The sequence below is a fragment of the Protopterus annectens genome, chromosome 10.part0 (genome assembly GCF_019279795.1).
Source record: "Protopterus annectens isolate FY-2018-M chromosome 10.part0, PAN1.0, whole genome shotgun sequence".
Classification (NCBI taxonomy): domain Eukaryota; kingdom Metazoa; phylum Chordata; order Ceratodontiformes; family Protopteridae; genus Protopterus; species Protopterus annectens.
In genome coordinates, this window is record NC_056744.1 from 10,851,454 (window position 1) to 10,873,596 (window position 22,143).

General features: G+C 42.9%; 1 protein-coding gene across 3 annotated transcripts in view; it reads left to right on the forward strand.

The window, feature by feature from the left end:
- Positions 1–22,143, forward strand: part of CASKIN2 (CASK interacting protein 2) — a 1,742,750-nt gene that overhangs the window by 1,419,129 nt on the left and 301,478 nt on the right. For all 3 annotated transcript variants that reach the window (XM_044084941.1, XM_044084943.1, XM_044084942.1), the window contains one exon: positions 18,043–18,151. In XM_044084941.1, coding sequence (XP_043940876.1) covers positions 18,043–18,151 — 109 coding nt within the window. The remainder of the gene's footprint in view (positions 1–18,042; positions 18,152–22,143) is intronic.

Sequence of the window (22,143 nt, forward strand, 5' to 3'; positions counted from 1 at the left end):
GTTTGTTTTGCTCAGCTCTAGAGTCTGTGTCACAGGAACAATGCTGTGATGATGATTCTGGTACAGGAAGAAGATGCCTGCGATTTCTCCTGTACTCCACACCCTCAGATTCTGCAAGGTAGGATATCGGCTCGGCACATATGCCTGTAACTTGACCAATCCAGTCAAAGCCTTTCACTGTTTGTATTCTCACTGTTCTCCTTCCCTCAATGGACGAAGAAATCTGCTTGATTTATCATAACTGGACTTCTGGATAGAACACTTCTTGAATAATTGAGCCTTGATGGTTCTGTTGTTAGTGTTAGGTGCAATAAACTGGAACTAATATGTGGTATGGTTCTGGTTTGTCTGGATAGAAGTCTTTGAGCAGGTGAACCAAGAATATCATCACTAGGTATGTATCTGAGATTAAGTAAGTTCAAAAAGACATCGATATTGTCATGCTTTGACATTTCAGGTAATTGCTTTGCATGCTGCACTCCACGTTCAGCTAGCCCATTTGACTGTGGATATTCAGGACTGCTAGTAACATGTACCAAGTCTCATTCTCTTGCAAATTTCTGAAATGTATTTATTAGTCTAAATTTTTGGCGCAAATTGTTGGCATAGTTAACAGAACAAGGTTCTGTTCTGTTTTGTTGCTTTAGTCATAAGCTTATTAGTGGTGTTGTCAGAGCACAGTTCTGCCTTAGTTAATATATTGAAAATTTCACTGTATTTTGGTTTGTGTGTGTGACTTTCCTGCCTTTGTCTCTTAACTAGGTCTGTTTTAGTTAGAAGACCTAGTTGTTTTCCGCTCCCTTCCTTGCCCAGGCTAGACCCGTTTAAGTTAGAGGACCTAGTCCTCATGGTGTCTTTCTCTTTCTGCAAGGCTAGGTCCACTTAAATTAGAGGACCTAGTCCTCCCCCTTTTCTTCTTTCTGTGCGTGTGCTTTTTGTGAGAATGTCCAAAGTTAGTAAGGACCATAAGCCATCTGGCTTCAAGAAATGTATTAAATGCTCACAGAAAATGTCCATCACGGATGACCACAGTAACTGCGTTTACTGTCTAGGGGCCATCCATTTACAGGAAGCCTGCTTATTTTGCCACTCGTTTAGTCCTAGGGTGCTGCAAGAACGTAAGAATAAGCTCATCCTAAAAGGTCTTCTTAAACCTTCCTTTGAGGAAGATTTGACTAGCTCTTCCTCTTCTTCTAGATCTCAGGGATCTAAAAAGGAAAAGTCCTCTAAGAGGCCCTCCTCGGCACCGGCTGGTGTCTTGGAGCCACCTCTTAAAATCATGAAAACAGATACGTTTTCTGCCTCTTCAGCTCCACAGATCTCGGTGCCGATTGAGAGCACTACTGTGACTACAGGGTCGGTTCAAAGTATTTCAGAGCCGACCACTGAGAACATTTCATGGAGCTGGTCTATGGATCCTCTACCGGCCTCTGCTATATTAAAATCTCTGATACCTCAGAGATCCTGCTCTCCTACTCTGTCATCCAGGTCTTCCAGGAGTTTATTGGAAGAAGATGTGGAGAGGGTAGTGCTGAGACTGTTGAAGTAATCTGCTTTGCCTAAATTGCTGTTGGCTCCGACCCAGTCAGTTCTGAAGCCACTTGGGTCCGTTTAGCCCTCTGCGATCATTCCTCCTTTGAGCCATGCTGATCTTTTGGAGCCAGACTGTTTGGTACCACTGGTGGAACCTTTGGTTCTAGCTCCCCTTGTGGCTGTTTCGGAGCCGAGTTCTGCTCCGACACTTTGGCGCCGTCCATAGTGTCTAGGGGCCAAAACTGCCGGGTCGGCCCTGACAGGGATGCTTGGAACCGATCTTCTTCGGTTCCGAGTCTTCCTCTCGATGCGTCGGCTAGGGTGAGTTCAGACCATATGTCTATCTCAGAGCCGATGGCTCTAAAGCTGATGGCATCCTTGATCTCCTCGGAGCCGGGGAGGTCTTCGGAGCCAGAGAGGTCGGCATTTGAGATGATGAGGAGTGTGCTGTCCCGATCATCAGCTCCTACCAGAGGTACCGACACTCTTCCCCCTAAAGCACCTACTTCTGTCTCAGCTCCTACTCCCTCCATGGACAGCAGAGACCCTCAGCCCCAGGAACCACCAGCTGGTGGCCCCCACTCATCTGAGACTTCCCTGGAATGTCCTTCTGAGGAGTCCCCGCAGAAGAGAACATGTAAGAGGAAGCGTGTACACACCCAGGATGAGTCTCTGACCTCTGACAATGACCTCGAGGAGTCAGAAGGGTCCCTCAAGTCATCCTCTGATGATGTCTCCTTCTTAGACATCCTGGAAATTCTTAAGTAGAGTTGCGGCTGGCCCACTGTCACCCCTTATGATGAGGAGTCGGTGTACCTGAAGGCTTTCGGGTCTCAACCTTCAGCCTCTTGGGTGTCTCCATCTTTCAACGAACTGATGGAGCTAGTTAGTCGAAAGGTGTGGGATACTCCTGATGCCGTGGAGCCAGTCCCCAGGAGACCAAATAAGTTTCTTTCTGCCCCTCCTGAGAAAGGTTCTTTGTCTAAAGGTGTTCCCGTAGATGCCATGGTGGTGGCAGCGGCCACTAAGAAAGAGCTAACTGAGACTTCTTCTTCTGTTCATCCGCCAAATAAGGAGTCTCAAATGATGGATAGATACGGGAAGCGTATCTTTAGTTCAGCGGCATTTACCCTTAGATCGCTGAACTACCTTACTCACTTCACGAGGCTTCAGAGAGATGTCCTTAAAGAGTTAGGAGATTCTCTACAAGGTACATGTACTGAGGGAGTCCCTGACAAGATTTCTGCCTGTTGTCCACCTTGAACTCTATCATCAGCTCTTCCATGCAGCTTATTTCGTATGCAGCCAAAGGAGGGAGTAGAGCAGCGGGTTCAGGAATTTCCATAAGGTGTCATTCCAGGATGCGTTTGTGTAACTTTGCGGAACCGTTCAAGTCTACCTTTATCAATGCCCCCTTCGACGGTTCGTCCTTGTTTGGACCCAAGGTAAAGGACACTCTAACCCGGTGCGAGCAAGAAGGAAAAACATACTCTGCCATAGAAGTACGTTTTACTGTTCCCTCTAGACCATACCCTAAGGGTCAGAGGGGCGGTAAAATGTGGTTCAAGATGTCCCAGAGGTTTTTCCAGGATGCACAGGGTGACTCCTCCTTCAGAGGCAGAGGAGGAGGAGGAAATGGTAGACGTTGCCCTAGAGGCAGGGGCGGTCCGCAAAACCATGGAGGTCGCGATTGCTTTCGGGGCCGGCCTTACCAGTGCTCCTGACGTGGGGCCCGACTGTGCTTCTCTGGGGCCAGTCGGGGGTCGCTTTTCTTTGTATCCAGAAGCCTGTCTGGGCATCACTCCAGACAAGTGGGTACAAAGAATTATTACCAGAGGTTATGTCATACCCTTTTCTCTTCCATCTGTTGTTCTCAAGAAGATCCTGGATGTTCCATCCAGTCACAGGGATCAGGCAACTGTGGAGGTCAACAAGTTGCTGTCAAAAAGAGTCATCCAAACCGTCCCAGCAGACCAAATAAGATCCAGAACTTACTCCAGATTCTTTTTAGTGCCAAAACGTACAGGGGACTGAAGGCCTATTCTGGACCTCAGCAGATTGAACGAATCAGTAAAGAATGATAAGTTCCAGATGGTGACACTTAAGTCTATACTCCCGTTATTAGGGAAAGACAATTGGATGTGCTCAATAGATCTCCAAGACGCGTACTGCCACATAAAAATGGACAGGGCATCGAGGAGTCATCTACGCTTCTGGCTGGGAGCCAGTCATTACCAGTTTCATGCTCTGCCCTTTGGTCTCACCACAGCCCCCAGGGGGTTCACCAAATGTATGGCAGTAGTGACAGCTCACCTGAGACATTGAGGATTCCAGGTGTTTCCGTATCTGGACGACTTGCTCTTGACCGCCCCCACCAGGCATCTACTTCTTCAGACCAGTGATGCTACTGTTCAGCTTTGTGCCCAGCTGGGAATTTCTATAAATTGGGAAAAATCTGCCTTATTGACCTCTCAATCTGTGATTTCTATAGGCGCAGAGATAGACACAGTAGACATGTTGGCTCGTCTTCCTGCCGAAAGGGCACATAATCTGGTTCTTCAAATTTAGTGTCTTCTCCCCTTACGAAAGGTCAAAGCGAAGGCTGTTCTGCAGCTTCTAGGGACCATGGCTTCCACCATATTACTAGTACCACTAGCCAGCCTACACATGAGAATTCTTCAGTGGCTCTTGTTGTCCCAATGGTCTTTTCATCACCTCCCATTATCTCATCACATTCTGCTGACATAATCTTGCAAGAAGGAACTCCTTTGGTGGACACTACCCAATCAGTTAACCACGGGCACCTCATTTGTTCCTCACCAACCTGTTGCTACTGTGACCACAGATGCCTCACAGATAGGAGGGGCATTATCTTGGCAGGACTGTCCAAAGTACATGGCAAGATCACGAGGCTCACCTGCATATCAATGTTCTAGAGATGAGGGTGGTGCTCCTGGTGTTGAAAGCACTCCACGACCTTCTGCCTCTGGGGACTATTGCAATACAATCAGACAATATGTCGGTAGTATGGTATATCAGCAAACAGGGCGGAACCAGATCTTACCCACTCTGTCTAGAGGCCATGCGAGTTTGGAAATGGGTGATAGCTTCCCAGTGTTTTCTGGTGGCTAAGCACATTCCAGGGACAACCAATGTGATAGCCGACAAGCTCAGCAGGGCAATCCTTATGCCTCACGAGTGGTCTCTGAAACAGGAAACAGCGGAACAGATTTTCCATAGATGGGGAAAGCCTTGCTGTGACCTCTTTGCCTGTCCAATCAACCCCAAATGCAGCAGCTACTTCTCCCTCATTCCCCCTCCAGGGGAGTCGAGAGACGCACTTGTTCACAATTGGCCCCTGGGTCTCCTGTATGCTTTTCCTCCCTTTCATCTCATTCCCAAGGTTATTCAGAAAGTGAAACGGCTGGGAAGCAAACTTATCCTCATTGTTCTTTACTGGCCTCATCAGGTTTGGTTCCCCTTCCTCGGGCCTCTTCTGCTGGACGATCCTTGGGTACTGGACCCAGCTCCAGACCTGTTGACTCACATGTCAGGTTCGCTTCATCCCTCCTTACGCACCCTCAGTTTGACAGCGTGGCTGCTCCAGTTCCATCCCTAGTCAGGCTTCATGACTTCTCACCCTCTGTGACTCGTATTCTTACATCTTCTCATAAACCTTCCACTAGGAGACTATATTCCAGTAAATGGAGAAGATTCTCTATCTGGGTGGAGAAACTGAATGTTGACCCTTACACTGCCTCCATTCCAGTGGTTTTGGAATTCCTGTCTGAGCTTTTTCACCAGGGATCTGCGGCTGCCTCTATCAGAGTTCAATTGGCAGCGATTTCAAACTTTCATCTAGGTTTTCAAGATTCAAATCTGATGTCACATAAGCTGTGCAAAACTTCCTTAAAGGTGCCACTTTGTTAAGAGCCCCCTTTCAAGAACCTGTTGCCTCATGGGATTTAAATTTTGTGTTATCCAAATTGACTTATCCGCCCTTTGAGCCTTCTCATTCATCTTCTTTGAAATTCCTGTCTTGGAAGACTTTGTTTCTGGTGGCTGTCACGTTGGCCAGACGGGTGTCAGAGTTGCAAGCATTGTCTGTTAAACCCCCTTATCTGATTTTTCACAAGGATAGGGTGTCCCTTCGTACTAATCCCTCCTTTGTCCCCAAGGTCTGTTCACATGCCACTTTGAATCAATCCATAGAGCTTCCGGTGTTCTTTCCAAATCATTCCAACGCAGCTGAATACAGGTTTCACCAGCTGAATGTCCATAGACAATTACGTTTTTATTTGCACCAGACTAAGGAAATCAGGAAATCAGATCAGTTATTGATTTCCTTCTCTGAATTCAGGTCAGGCTTACCAGTTTCCAAAGTGGCACTCTCTAATTGGATTTCTAGCTGTATATGTTTACAATTCCGAGGGTAAACCTTTACCCTTTAAGATCAAGGCTCAGTCTACCTCTGCAGCGTTTCAAGCCAGGGTCCCACTTGATAATATTTGTGCAGCAGCTACGTGGACTACCCCTCACATTTTTATTACTCATTACAAATTGGATTTAACCTCCAGGGGTAGAGCTTCATTTGGTTCCATGGTACTCAGGAGTATTTTTCCTTGAGCCACCCAAGAATAAGGTGCTAGGGACGCTGTCCCATATGTAAGAATGAAGGTGAGATAGGACTACAGAACATAAAGAAGTTATGTACTCACCATAACGTTCCATGTTTGTAGTCCATCTCACCCTTCATTCTTACGAACCCACCCGCCTACTTCCAGCCTGGAAGTACCTGGAGGCAGAAAAACATTATTATCCTTTTTTTATGGAGACCTTTTAGTATTGGCTTCTTTGGTATATTTGTTATTATCTCTCCTAGCTAGCAGCAGACAAGATCTGGGGATTGTACTGGGGCACCATGGGATACCTACCTAGCCACCCGCCAGCTAGAAGACTTCCAGCTTGTAAATAGGCCGAGTCGGAGCCGAGGCTCCGATCCCATATGGAAGAATGAAGGGTGAGATGGACTACAAACATGGAATGTTATGGTAAGTACATAACTTCTTTTTCTCTTGCTCTTCTCTTACTGGATGCTGAACCTGGGTGACCACGATGCAAAATTTGGATATATTCCTGTTGTAAGGAAGCAGGAACAACAATTTTAGGACCTTTGAAAATAATGCCATCTTCCATCAACATTTCATCTCAGTAAGGAAAATAGGTTTGCACTTCGGGTGGTACACTAGATTGCTTTGATGACCATCCATCATTAATGTAGTGATTGAGCTTTTACAAAATCAGATCATTCTTTTTGTGATCTCTTAACTTATCATGCCTAGTGGTAGAAAAATTACGCACTGCCATCACGTCAAAGTCAAAATTCTTTGCTCCAAGCTGTTCCATTGTATTTCCCGGCAATCTGGATAAGGTATCAGCCAGATAGCATAGTTTGCCTTTCATATAGACCATTTTGAAGTTGTACTTTTGCAGTTTGAGCATCATTCTTTGTAATCTTGCTGGAGCTGAATGCATAGGCCTCTTTAGAATAGTAACTAGAGGTTGGTGGTCAGTTTCAATCTGAATAGCTCAACCATAGATATAATCATGAAACTTGGAACATCAGCATACTTTTGCCAAAAGTTCTTTCTCAATTTGAGCATATTGCATTTCAGTTTGGGTAAGTGTTCTAGATGCATAAGCAGTAGCCTGCCCTCTTGAAGTATAACTGTGCCAAGACCAAATTTTGAAGCAGCACAGGAAAGAGTGACTGTTTTATTTATGTCATAGCATCTTAATGTAGGTGGGGTGGCAATTTTCTGCTTAAGGTCTTCAAGTGGCTTCTTGTGCTGTTCTGACCATGACCATGCAACATTTTTGCGTTTCAGCTGTCTTAAAGGTGCTGTCAACTCACTGAAGTATGATATAAACTTGCCTAAATATATGACCATACATAGGAAACGCTGTAGAGCTGGAACATTATCTGGTGCTGACATTTCAAGAATAGCTGCTTGCTTGGTCGGGTCTGGTCTCAAACCAGTACTGGTACATAAATGACCTGCATGTGTAACTTCTGGAAGTCTGAATTTGCACTTCAGAGGATTGAGCTTCAAATTTACTTCACGTGCTCTGTCTAGGACTCTCATTAGGTTTCTGTCATGCTCTGCTTCACCATTGCCTCCAGCCAATAAATCATCTACTATTATGGCACAAAGGTAACCCAAAAAATTTGCTCCATTGTACCCTGGAAGACTTTACTTGCAGAATTTATTCCAAATGGCTTTCTTAGGAATCTGTATCTGTCAAACAGGGTACCAAAGTGGTTAGTAATGAGGATTTGCGATCAAGCATCGCTTGCCAAAATGAACTTTTTGCATCCAAGACAGAAAAAACAGCAGCATTCAATATTAGGGCTGCAAAGTCTTTGACTGTGCGCATTGAATGATGTGGTCTCTTCAACGCTTTGTTCAAATCTCTTGGGTCAATACATATTCTTATTTTGTCTGAGCCTTTTTTGTGAGCTGCTACCATAGACAACATCCATTCTGTTGGTTCTGTAACTAGACATATTACACCTTGCTCTACCATTTTATCCAACTGAGCCTTAACTTTATCTTGCATAGCTGTCAGACCTCTTCTTGCTGGGCTGACTATTGGAGTGACCTCTGGGTCTAACTTCATGGAATACACAACTGGATGTTTGCCCAACTTGTCATCGACAACATCAGCATACTCTGAAAAAAAATAGAACTAGGATATGCACTTATGTGATGAACGTCTTTGGTAAAAGAAAGCAGATTCATTCTCAAACTGTCTTTGAGACCCAATAAAGACCGTACAGCTCTTTAGACTACATGGAATAACAAGTTGTAACAGTTCTTGGCCAAGTAACATGAAAGCATCACTGAGCCTTCGGTTTGAATTTCTTCATAGGTTCATAGGTTTATACTAGACTATCTGCCCTAGGGCATTTATAAGCCTAGCCGAAAATGTGTTTGGTTCTCTCCACCCTTATAATTTAACTTCTAGAGCCTCTGTCCAGTAGTGCCACTGGAGTGATCCCAGGTGCAAACCTATGGTTTCCCATCCACTCATCAAGATTTCTCTTGAAGAGGGCCAGTGAGGGGCTTTGTCTTACGTGAACTGGGGTTTTATTCCAGAGTGTGGGAAGCCTTTGGGATATGAATCTATCCCTCCAGCATGTCCTATTTATTGCTGTGCTGAGGTTTAAGTGCAAGGAGCATGTGGCTCTAATGGATTTGTTTTTTTTAAGATGGAGCATGTCCTTTAATTCTGGGTTGGATATGGCCTTGTAAGTCAGGCAGAGGTAGCCTCTGAGCAGGCGGTAAGCAACTGAGTAGAGCTGTAGTTTCTTTAGCCTAGTTGCATAGGGCAACTGTTTGAGGCCCATGATCCTTTTGGTAAGGAACTTTTGGGGTCTCTCCAGCTGCTGCAGGTGCCGGGTAAGGTACATCCCAAATGGGGCATTGTACTCAATTATGGGTCTGATGAGTGATGAGTATAGGGGCACAGTGACCTCTCTAGATCTAGACGTGAACCCTTTAGTTATAAAATGGGCAATATAGAAGGATTTTCTGACTATTTTGGCAATGTGATTGCCAAAGGAGAGGTTACTATCAACCTGGGTCCCCAGACCCCAATTACTTCTTCTGTACTTAGTGAGTTACCTCCTATGTGGTAATTAATGGGCTCCTTGTTTTTCCCAAAGGGGATGACTATGCATTTTGTGGCGTTAAGCTTGAGGCCATGGCTCTGACACCAGGCATCTGTCTCCATAAGACCCTTTTGGAGAATGCTTGTGTCGGCCGGGGAGTCTATTATGGCTCCTAGTTTGCAATCATCAGAGAACTTGGTAAGCCACAGTCCTTTTGTGCTGGCCTGTACTTCAGAGAAGTATATACCGAATAAGAGGGGCCCCAGGACTGAGCCCAGTGGGACTCCACTTGTAACAGGTTTAGAGTCGGACATGGCACTTCCAACCCTGACCACGTGCGTTCTATCCATAAGCCAGTTTGCAACCCATCTTGTGACATATGGGTTGATGTTTAAGCTGGTTAGTTTGTTTATGATTCCAGAGTGAGGTATTGTGTCGAAAGCCTTTGCGAGGTCCAGATAGGCAGTGTGGACTGCCTTACCCTCATCTATGGCTTTGGTGACTATTTCAAAAAAGTCAACCAGGTTTAGGAGGCAGGATCTGCCTTTAACAAAATCCGAACTGGGTAGGGTCCAGTGTCTGGAGGTTCCCGATGTCTTTGTTTATGAGATCCATAATGATACGCTCCATAGCCTTGCAAATTAGGCTAGTCAGACTTATGGGACGATAGTTCCCAGGATCCGTTGTGGGGCCACCCTTGTGGAGAGGGATCACTGTTGCTGTACGCCATTCCTTGGGTACATAACCTATTTTAAGGCTGAGTTGGAATAGTGAATTTAAGTGGGGGTTTAGTTCTTCCTGGAGCTCATGCAGGACACAGCCTGGTATTCCGTCCTGTCTCATAGATGCTGTGTTTTTAGCTTTGGAGAGGGCTGCTTTTACCTGTGTGTCTGAGATATCTGGGGGACTACATTCATCCGGGATAGACATAGGCCCTTTTGGGGGGGAAGGGGGGGTAAAATTTGCACTGAACTTGTCAGCCAGAATGTTGGCAATGTCAGTTGGTTTAGTGTATTTTGTGCCGTTTTGTACAAGCTCTGAGCAGATCTGGGTGTTTCCTCCCAGGTTCCTGACGTAACTGAAGAATGCCTTGTGATTATCTTTGGAGTCTTTGGCAATTTTTCTTTCGAAGTTTGCCTTTGAGGCTTTTATGTGGAGCGAAGTTTCTTGCTAATACTGATCAGGGATGCCTTCCCTTTTAGGGTTTTGGCCCTGTCATGTAGTAGTCTCCTCCTTTTGTTGTATAGCTTGTTTATGGCTGGGGTCCACCAGACTGGTCTCCTATTTTTGGAGGAGTGAGCCTTAGTTTTACTTGGGATGGCACGATCCATGCATTCCTGTAGGTGCATATAGAGTGCATTCGTATAGGATTCTGCGGTTTGGGTAACATCTTCCAATTTCTCAGGGGCTTTGAAGCTTCCTACTTCTGTCTTGAGGAGAGTGAAGTTTGTTTTTGAGAGGTTTTTCACTGTGGTTTCCTTGGCTGGGGGTGGGGCTGGGATGTGGATGTCCATTGTGATCAGTTTGTGGTCCGATCTCACCGAGGGATTTACCTCCGGTGTGGAACATTGATCCCCTATGTTTGTAATCACTAGGTCTAATGTATTTTCCCCTCTTGTAGGAACAGTGACTAGTTGTTCCACAGCGTTTGAGTTGATGAATTCTAGAAACCGTTGGGCAAATGAGTTTGGACTCGAGTAGTTTACACAGTCGATGTTTGGGTAGTTGAACTCCCCCAATATTATGGTGTTTGGTAGGATCTTAATATTCTCTAGTGTTCTCAGGAAGGCCGCGTGTGGGTCTTGAGACAGAGAGGGTGATCTATAGCAGGCTATGACTTGGAAGGCAGTTTTTCCCACTGTTAGTTGCACATGAATTGTTTCCGATGTTTTATGCAATGCCACTAATCTGGAGATGTGGGTGTCCTTGATGAAGATGGATACAGCCCCTCCCTTGGTGCTATTGTCCGTGTTTTGTGGCCGAAAAGTATGATATGAGTTGAATCCTGGTAATGCTGGGGTGCTCTCAGGAGCCTTGAACCAGGTTTTTGTCACTTCACAGATATCGATTTGCTCGATACTGAGGAGTGCCTCGACTGCTTGCATCTTTAGGTTTAGACTTCTGGCATTGAGTAGCATTACCCTTAGTTTTTTATTTTTTGTATTGTCTAAGGAGGTGGGCTTGTCTTTTGAGCCTTGCCTAAAAAAGGCACTATGGGGGTGGCAAGAGCCTTGGCCAGTATTCGAAAGCCCAGGGGAGACAGGTGCAAGCCATCCCTGGCGAAGCAACGTGGCTTGTCTAGCATGTTGTCCCAGGCTGACAGACACTGGATCCCCTTTCAATGACACCAGTAGCTTAGCCAATTGTTGAAGTCAATAATTTTGTCTCTATACTTTGGCATCATTCTAGGTGAGGGCAGGATGCTACTCAGGGTCAGGGTCATACCGGCCTGGGCTACATGATCAGAGAGCTCCTCTATGTCTCTTTTCATGTAGTCCAGGGAGGTACGTCTCAAGTCATTTACACCAGCATGGACAATGACAGAGTCGTATTTGTACTTGCTGTGTAGTGACCTGAGTGCTTGAGTTATGTTGTGGATCCTGGCACCCAACAGGCAACTTACAGTGACCTTCTTCTTCTTCAGTCTGGTGAGTGGGACGTCAGTGTGCCGGATGATAGAGTCACCTATTACTAGTGTATTAGGGGTGTCGCTTGGCCTTAAGGGCTGGCACTGTGTGGCACACTGTCTCTGTGGGGTATGTGTATAGTTAATGTTGGGTAGTGAGTGTTTGTATGTCTGCTTAGGAGGTCTCTGCTGTTTTGGCAAGTTTTTATTTAGAGCCTCCGAGTATGTCTTTGTGGGTTTATGTGTCATGTTTTCAGGTGTGATTAGTCTATGTGTGACTAGTTTTGGGGTGCTTGTGTTTACCTTCTCCTCCTGACTGGCGGTACCAGTCTTGGGTTGGGAGAGCTTAGCCTCCAGTTTGGCTGTATAGTTGCATTTCTCGCATACATTAGAGGTTGATGGTAGGAAGAGGGGGTTGTCTGTGTACATGAGGCAATTGTAACATTGCCTCAGGATTCCCAGGTTCACCAGCTGGACTGGAGAGTCTGACTGAAACTGCACTTTGGACATGCCTGGAGAGTTCTAAATATTGGTTAATGGGGGAATCCAGAGCCTATTACTACTGTTTTGTACGAGTGGGTAAGTGCTAGTAGTTAATTTGCATTTACTGTAAAGCTAGGCAAGTGCTGGACTGTAAGAGGAAAGTAGAGAGCTTTCCTGGAGAGTTTGAGTAGTTCCAAAGATTTACTGAGAAGCTAGAGTAAGTGTTGGACTGTAAGAGGAAAGTAGAGTGCTTTCCTTGAGAGTTTAAGTAGTTCTAAGGGAAAATTTGAAGAGCAAACTTTGTGGAGCCAGGAAAAGTTTAAAACTGTTGAAACGACGCTGCGCTATGTTGCGTGATGTTGCACTATGCGCAAAACCATGCAAAAGCGGGTTTTAAGGCAGGGGACTTGAAAGAGCTAGGAATTAGCCCAAAACGGTCAATAATCTACTAGTTTCTGGGCTGAGACTACTCCTCCAGGGACAGATAGGCTGCTCAAAGCTCCCCACTCTCACTGGTGAACAGAGAAGCTTCCTCCTATCCAAGTAAGGATATGGGCAACACAGGAACTTATACCAAAGCCCAGAATTCAGCAAAACCTGAAATCTGGACTATTCTAGCTCAGAAAAGGCAGGAAACAAGTATTTTTTTTTCTTTTTTTGCAGAAACAGTAGCAGAAATTAACAGGAAAACACGGTAAATGCTTTACACAGGCCATCACACTTGAGTGGGCAGCCTAAACAGTTAAATTAACACAAAAACAACTTTTAAAGTACAGGTACAGTAAAAAATGCAATAATAAGCTTTTAAAGGTAGTAGAGCAGTTAGAAACTCACTTTTTGGCGAGAATAAGCAGTCGCTAATGAAAAGGCAGAGAAAAAATACTTTATCTGGTAAAAGTCATTCTTTTTCATCTCTCTGATACTTGTACCACTCTGCAGGACCATGAGGAGATGTGCTGAGTCGGAAACAAGCACAAAACCCCGCAAAAGCGGGTTTTAAGACAGGGAACTTGAAAGAGCTAGGAATTAGCCCAAAACGGCCAATAATCTACTAGTTTCTGGGCTGAGACCACTCCTCCAGGTACAGATAGGCTGCTCAAAGCTCCCCACTCTCACTGGTGAACAGAGAAGCTTCCTCCTATCCAAGTAAGGATATGGGCAACACAGGAACTTATACCAAAGCCCAGAATTCAGCAAAACCTGAAATCTGGACTATTCTAGCTCAGAAAAGGCGGGAAACAAGGATTTTTTTTTTTCTTTTTTTGAAGAAACAGTAGCAGAAATTAACAGGAAAATACTGTAAATGCTTTACACAGGCTAACGCACTTGAGTGGGCAGCCTAAACATTTAAATTAACGCAAAAACAACTTTTAAAGTGCAGGTACAGTAAAAAATGCAATAACAAGCTTTTACAGGTAGTAGAGCAGTTAGAAACTCGCTTTTTGGTGAGAATAAGCAGTCGCTAATGAAAAGGCAGAGAAAAAATACTTTATCTGGTAAAAGTCACTCTTTTTCGTCTCTCTGCTGCTTGTACCACTTTGCAGGACCACGAGGAGCTGTGCTGAGTCGGAAACCTCCATTAGCAACAAATTTCACATTACTGGCCACATTGAGTGCTCATTGGTTCTCACTTGAGCAAATGTGTCTGCTGATATAACATTACGCTTTGAACCAGTGTCTACTTTAAGCTCTGTGGATTTACCATTGATCCGGACTGTGCAAAATACTTCACTCTTTGCCAATAAATTCACTGCATCAACTCTCTCACCAATTACTGTTACACCATGTATATGAAAAGTTGACTGCTGCGGCTCTACTTGATCAACTTGCTTTTTTGTGTAACCTTTCTTTACAACTGTGTGAAGTTTACTTGATTTGCAAAACTTTTGAAAATGGTTCTGTTCCATTTTTTTAAACTTGTGACATTGCTGACCAAATACTAAGCATTTCTCTCTTTTAGACTCATGATTGGCACCACAATTGCAACAGTTAACAATAAAGCTGGACTTGGGTTTTGCTGATTCATACTTGTACTGCACTGAAGAATGTGCTTCTTTAACTGAACTAGTCTTAGAACTTGCTGGAAAGCTATGTGGTTTCTTTGGTGAGCCAGCAGGGGCTGTGTCTGCCATGTGCTTAGGCCTACTTCTCTTTGCCATGTGTTGCATGCTATCTACATTTTCTCTGGAGCCTGCTGAAACCATGCTCATGTCATTTACAAGCATACTTGTGTGTTTCTCTGTAACTTCATGGATTTGACAAATCTCAATGGCTTTACCCAACGTTAAATCACTGACACAAAGCAAATTCTTTCTCACAGCAGCACTGTTAATACCACACACAAGTCTGTACTTTATTAACTCATTTTTTTAAGTCACCAAACCGACACATTTTGGCTTTGTTTCTCAGTTCAGTTATATAGTTGCAAAAGTTCCCCCTGGTTTCTGATCTCTCATATAAAGCAAACGCCTCTCTGGTGTAATATTTGTCTGGGAGTTACACATTTCTCTGAACTTACTTTTCAAACACTCAGGGTCTTCCTTTGATTCAGCCTGTACAACACTATGGCAGTTTTCACCTTCTCCTTCATATACTGCTGACGCATAATACACAAATGAATGCTCTCTTTCTATGGCCTCTGACCCAGCTAGGTTTAACAAAATGAATGCCCTGGTGCGTGTATTATTATCTGGATACGCTGCTTGTATAAAAATATCACTTTCTTGCTCAAATATTCTGCAATTCTCTGCAATATTCTGATCAAATGCAAGTGGTGAGGGCTTTCAAAATTAACCTGCCATATTAGCGCATACCAGTGAAAGGTTTTGCTAATAAGCACGACCACATACACTTACACATATGCCAGAAATTTATGCCAGTATTTGTAACTTTCCCCAATAGCACAACAAGCCTTTGTATAACTGAACTTTGTCTCTGGGACACTGTAATACTCTTGAATTTACTGTATTGCAATTAATCGCATCTTATCAGTGTAAGAAACATATCAGATAACTGCACAATGCGAATTAACTGGACAAGAGAAGCTCAGAGTCAATAACATTTCAAAGTAATGGCACTTTGCGAATAAACTGTACACAGCACACTGAAATTTCCCTAAAATGGCGGTACCATGCAAATCAATTCTTTACAGTGCAAGAAACACACTGTAATGGCAGCACTTTGCGAATAGACACACCCAGCATAAGAAACTCTTCAAAATGGCTATACTTTGACTGTACTTCAAAAATAGTTGCACTTTGCACACAAACTCTTCAGAATACATACACAATAATAAGCACACACTGTAAGCACTTTTACAAACTTTGAGATACTTTGTATAACTCTAGTTATGCCCTTGATCCAATACAAAGTCGTAGTTATGCCAAAATACAGCACTTTGCCAAAAAACATGCAGTCACCTTGCTTTATTTATGCTTAATGTGCCCTTTTTGCCCTTATATTTGTTTTGCTCATTTAATTTAATCTCTTTTCATGTCCATTGTACTTTTCTTGTGCTAGTTTTACTCTAAACATGCCCATTTTGCTTTAAACATACTAGTTTGGCCTTAAACATACTTGTCTTGCCTTAAACATACTCATTTTGCTTTTCTGTTAATCATTTTGTCAGATGTCTTTATTTTTAAACTTTCCCTTAGTTAGTAAACCTTTCATGACACCCACTTGTTTAATAATGTGGTTTGTGCCTTTGTAATGCTCCGTTTTATCTTTTTTATAAAATAAGCAGTGCATGCAAATTTTCATTACCTTTGATTCTTTTTCAAGCTCGTTTCTCTTAATTTACCTTCACTGTCATCTCTGCACCTCATGGCTCCGAATATCATTCTCTGCAATCCCAGTTGTGACACCATGTTGATCTCGTACTTATTTCACAATAGAAGAGTCTTCGTGGGTTCTGTTCAAATGGCTTTATTATATACAAACACATCATGATAGAAGTTTACTGACTTTAACTTAAGTAACTTATATACAAAGTAACTGCTGCAGTCATACATGCTCACTCTCTGGTTGCACACTCAAACTGGGAATAGCACGTGCCTGGTATATAAATATATATATATATATATATATATATATATATATATATATATATATATATATATAGGCACTCTGAGTCCTTGATATGCTTCTTAAAGACACAGCACATGCATTGCGGTCTACATGTCCTTTCCTATTTTACCGGGTTTTCCAGATTTTTTTTTTTTTTTTTTAACTGCTCCTGTGTCAGAGTTGCTATTTTTGCATTCATAAATCCAGCCATTGTTCTTACAAATCAGCAATTTTGTTTGTTTTTTTTTGCACTGAAGTAACTGGTAGCACCAGAATGTCATGACTGGTCTGATCAGTGAGATGACATTTTTGATATTAAATAGTTTTGTAGTTAGTGGGGTTTATTGTCTGCTGCTTCATCCTTCATCCTTTTGATCTTGATGGGTGATGTCTATTGGCATCTGTTTCTGGTCCTATAAGACAAGTGGCTACTGTGTCAGTGCCGTGATTAATAAGGGAAACATTTCTCTAATAAGGTAATCATGTGGGAGGGGTCTGCCTAGTGCTGGTGGTCTTTGGTTCTCACAATGCAATTCTCATTGCTCTCAGGGTTGTTCTTTACTCCATGCATAGAAAAATATGCTTATTGGTATCTGCAGTTATTGTTGACTGTTTCCTTGCTCTAAATGGAAAAGACAAGCTTACAAGTCAAGCAGATAACTTAATTGTCATCTGCTGGTTAAATGTGTCAGTGTTAAGTGTAATTACAGTTAGGGAATCTTGTCTCATTTTTGCCAAGTAGTAGGATACAGGCTTTTAAAGGCAGTACTATGGTTTGGGCGAAAGGATTAACACATAATGCCAGAAGTCTAGGTCTACTAAAAGTAAGTGCCCAGAATGGCCGAGCTAGTAAGTGTGCCCCAGGATTGCTGTGACAAGTCTTGGGCTGTCATGAAGAAGGATGATGTTGTTTCTAACTTACTTATGGAAGTAACCATGGAAAGCAGTGCTGGGTGCTGGCATGTGTTGGAAAAGGGTTCTTGTCAAATGACCGAATGGACAGATTGTCGAAACCCATATAATCAACAGTTCAGTCGTTGACCTCTTTTGACTGAGATTGCGTTACAGTAGAGATCGACAAGTTTGCCCTTTACCCCACTGCAGTGCAGTTATGGAGTTGTTATATATAATTAGCGTGGGCTATAGGGGGTGCAGGGGTGCTTTCCCCCTGCAAGAGCATTTTTTTGTGTTGTATGCTGGTGTTTGCATTTTAATTATTTCGTCAGATTGAATTGATGACAATATGGGTTAAACCATATGAGTCTTGGCAGTCTGTCTGTTCGATCATTTGACATAGATCCGTTGGAAAGGCTTAACTTATATGACCTGAAGTTAGTAAAAATATTGCTATTTGTTGAGAGTTTTTTTTTCTGGTAAGGGAATTTTGAGAAGGTCTCCTTGTGCCTTTGAGGAGGTCTGTGCACATGGCTAGTAGGCCATTGTAACAAGGGAAGGTAGTTACGGCTGATAGTATATGCATTGCTTTGTAGTTTAAGGTTGCTGTCCAGTGTAGCTATGTAGCCATTTAGTACAGTATATTATGAAAATTATGATTTGGATCCCCCAATTCATTGCTTTGTTATCAGAATTACCCCTGTTGATTGTAAACTTCAAGTTCACCTGAAAAAAGACCTTTATTTATTTTTTCTGTATCTAGGCTGGAGTTGACGTGAACATCAGGAATACCTACAATCAGACAGCACTGGATATTGTAAACCAGTTTACCACCACCCAGGCTAGTAAGGAAATCAAGCAGTTGCTGAGAGGTAAGCAGTTATTCACTTTGATAATATGATGCTACCATTTCTGTTAATAGTCATGTTTACTCACTCACCTGCACAAAAGTGCACTGCACTGTAGCACTTGACCAGACACCTGAAATGAAATTATCATCACTGAACTTTAGTAAGTAATTCCATTATGATATAAATGGCTAGTCACACTAAAAAAAACAACTGTAATTTAGGAATGTGTCACACATGCAGTTCACAACTTCTGTCAACTCAAGCAGGCTCTATTTTAAATAATTCATACTTTAATTTTTGTATTTATCTGTTTTCCTTTAGTCTACTTCTGTTGCTGCTACTGTACTCACCTTTGTAGAACATTTCTGAATTCTCATCCATCTGCCATTGATCATGATTTTTTTAAACATTTGTTAAATGGTAAGCCCACTGTGTCACACATGCAGTCCACAACTTCTGTCAACTCAAGCAGGCTCTATTTTAAATAATTCATACTTTAATTTTTGTATTTATCTGTTTTCCTTTAGTCTGCTTCTGTTGCTGCTACTGTACTCACCTTTGTAGAACATTTCTGAATTCTCATCCATCTGCCATTGATCATGATTTTTTTAAACATTTGTTAAATGGTAAGCCCACTGAACACAAGCTTTCCATTGCAGGGGCTATCCAGGAGCACTGTCTGGTGAAGGGACTTGTACACTTGACTGCAGGTGGATAGCTCATTAACAGTTCAAAAACTTAATCCTTTGCTGTAACTGACAGACATCATGCAGAAAACTAGAGCATGCATAGCCCATCTTGTTCTCTCACCATTTTTTGACATTTGCTAATTTAGATGCTAAACTTCCTTCCATTACTTTTCTGACATTTGCTAGTTTAGCTTTCAGGCTTAACGTACATAGTTGGAAAGGTCCCTGTGTTTTAAAGTCTTCGAAGTGTTCTGCCATAATCATATCACAAGATAGGACCCATGATGGCACTGTAGTGCCTGGGAGAGTCTAATGTGAACAGTAGTCCTACATTTTGGAGCTTAAATCCAGCCACCTGCAGAATAAATTATCAGAAGCCTGAGGTCTACATCACTGTAAGATGGAATCCTTAAACAGTGTGACAGCCACCCATGTGATTCCTGGGCAGCTTCCGATAGATGGGAGATGTTAAGGATACAGGAGGCCAGCAATTGTCAAGCTGCCTTCTTACAAAGGCCATCCAACCAGTTCACTTAGCCAAACAATGTTATGTTGCTCCTGAGAAGTGACACTTATGCCTAGTGGGTTTTGATGGTTAGCAAGTAAAAAAAAAAAATCTCCGAGCTGTTCTGTAGCTGCTGTTATGCCACCTATTATCTGTCTGATAAGAAGGAATCAGATTCATGCCTGTCCTCATTCATAAGAGGAGAAGGAGAGGTGCACTTGTGACATAATGCATTGGCTTGGGTGACCTTTTCATATTAAAGTATTTGTTGCTCGACTGCATCTTTCTTGTTCTCACAGAGCAGGCCATTGAGTCTCTCAGAGAAGCCTCAGTAGCTGACCTTGGTAATGGATGATCTTGCCCTGTTGCCTTACCCAGAACCAAGAAAGACTCTACAGCAAGCACCACGTGGGCTCATAATGACTTAGCAAATGTTAGACATGTGCTTGCTGATTGATGTTTTGGAACATGATTTTACAGTTGCAAGACTGCATCCTTAGGCAGCATGGTTTGACCCCCATACAAGCTTCCTATGATGCGGTACCACCTTAGACATGTTCTACTTTTAAGTACTGAAACCCTTTTTTATGGCATCCATTGCTCAGACCTTGCTAGCTGGAGCTAGGAGGGAACTTTCTCATTCTCCTTCAGCCTTGGAAGGAGAATGAGATGCAGTAGTCCTTACTTCTGAAACAGAAAAGGGCAGTGATGCTTCCACTTTATTCTGTTCCTCCTCTGTTGGGGAGATACTTAGTTTTATGAAGTCCTGTCGGGGTTGATTAGTTTTTGTGGCATCTGTTTAAATAGCTTTAACTTTATCTTAATTTAAGTATTTTTATCATCAAAATGCCAATACAATAAAGTCAGTCAAATAATAAATTACGTGGTATATAAAAACAGGAGTAAAATACATCAGGACTGAAATATCACCACAGATCTTCTTAACTCATTTCATCCTGCCTTTTCAGATGCAAGACCAAAAGCTAAGTTTTAGCAGCTTGTGGATACCAGCCAAAGATGGACACCCCTGAAGCCAGTCAGGCAGTAAGCTCCACTGGGGGAGAGGGTGAAAGGCAAAAGAGTATACACTAAAAGATTCAAGACACACATGTAACCACAGGCATCCTTTGAGTGATGGAGTGTAAACCCAGATTAGGGTATATGGTACCACCAACTCCTTCAATATGTAGGACCAAGTCATGGATTCACAAATATACCAACACCAAGATAGTATAAATACTTTTGAAAGACAGGCAACCAGTAAAGGCTGTGCAGTACTGGGGTAATGTGATGGTAAAGGCTTAAACCAGTAAATAATGTGGCAGCAGAGTTCTGCACTGTCTGTAAACAGCCCAGTTAAAGAACATTGCAGTAGTCAATCCTGGAGGAAACTAGGGCATGATCTACAACTGATATCATGAGATAAAAAGATAGCTGTGCCAATATTTTGGGAAGGAGCATGAGGAGCTTTAGGTCTTCCCTTCCATGGAACCTGTCTTGAAGCATCCCATTTTGCAGCCTGGAAGCCTCTAGATTCATTTTTCTGTGCTCCTAGAAAGGTGAATGTCCCAGTAGATACAGATGTGTTACATGACATCATACCAAAGCATTTGAGGATAGATCTCTGGGATGATCTTTTCAGACCACCATAGATCTCAGAGTCTGCTGTGCCCTGCAGCCTTTCCACTTGATAAGAGTCTGAAGCTTTTAACAGGGTGGGTAAGAAGGTGTACTTCTGTGTCATTTATGGAGTTTTGGCCTTTATCTTTCTTGTCTGTTGCCTTCCTTCCTTTTGGAGCAAGCTGTGGAAAACCTGGCAGAGTTCCTTAATTCTGAGATCAAAGTACCTCTAAAAAGATCCCTTCCTGTGTTTTTTTCATGGCCTTCTATATAACCCAGTGTAATTTTAGCATTCTTTTTGTGTAGCTATCCAGTTCTCCAAGAAGCAGACCCCCAGAATGAAGATGGCCACCAAACAGTGGCTGTTGTTGACTCCAGTGACTTTGACTGTAGTACCTCCGAGCAGTTAGACCATGTGGCTGTTGCAGCAGTATTCCTGACTTTTCTGTGGGTTTCCCCAGTGGAAGGTTGGTGCTGCTTGTTTTTGTTTTATGACAGCTGTTAACATGGACGGTCCTAAATGTGGTAGTAGATGGGTTCATCTTAGAACTTTTAAGTTGTTCCCTTAAAAGGGGCTCCACTCAACAATACCCAGGCAGTCTTGGGAAGAGTTGCTGGAACAATTGTAGAATGTAGGGAGACATATTCTTTTCTTGCCCCTGCCACTTCTTTGTTCTAAAGTGAAAATGCAGGTGCTGTCCTGTCCTGGACATCAGGAATTTCAGTAAACACATCTGATACATAAGTGTGTAGATGATTTCTTACAAAGATGATTGTCTTCGACACGTTAGTGTCCTGTGTCTAGATAAAAACGTTTCCTTTGGCTCACTGTTGGTAGGTTCAGTTTTAATACATAGTGTTCCTGCTTGGTCCCACTTCTGTGGCTAAACTATCTACCATTGTGATTGTTCCAGTGCACAGGCCTTGCAGGAGAAGAAAAAAAAAATGGTCAGGATTAGAGTTGATGTGTTTAACTAATGCATTGTCTCCCTTCTTTTTCTTGATATCTAAGTTCTGTTCATACACTCTCTCTCTAAATCTACGTTGGGTCTTAACCACGTAGAATCCTTCACATTTCTGACAAAGGGCAGCATATATGATTCCCGTTGAGTTACATGTACAATGAAACAGGGCTCTGATGGTGTAATTGTTAATCTTAACCTTTTCTCCTTGTAATATAGATCTGCATTGGGCAAAAA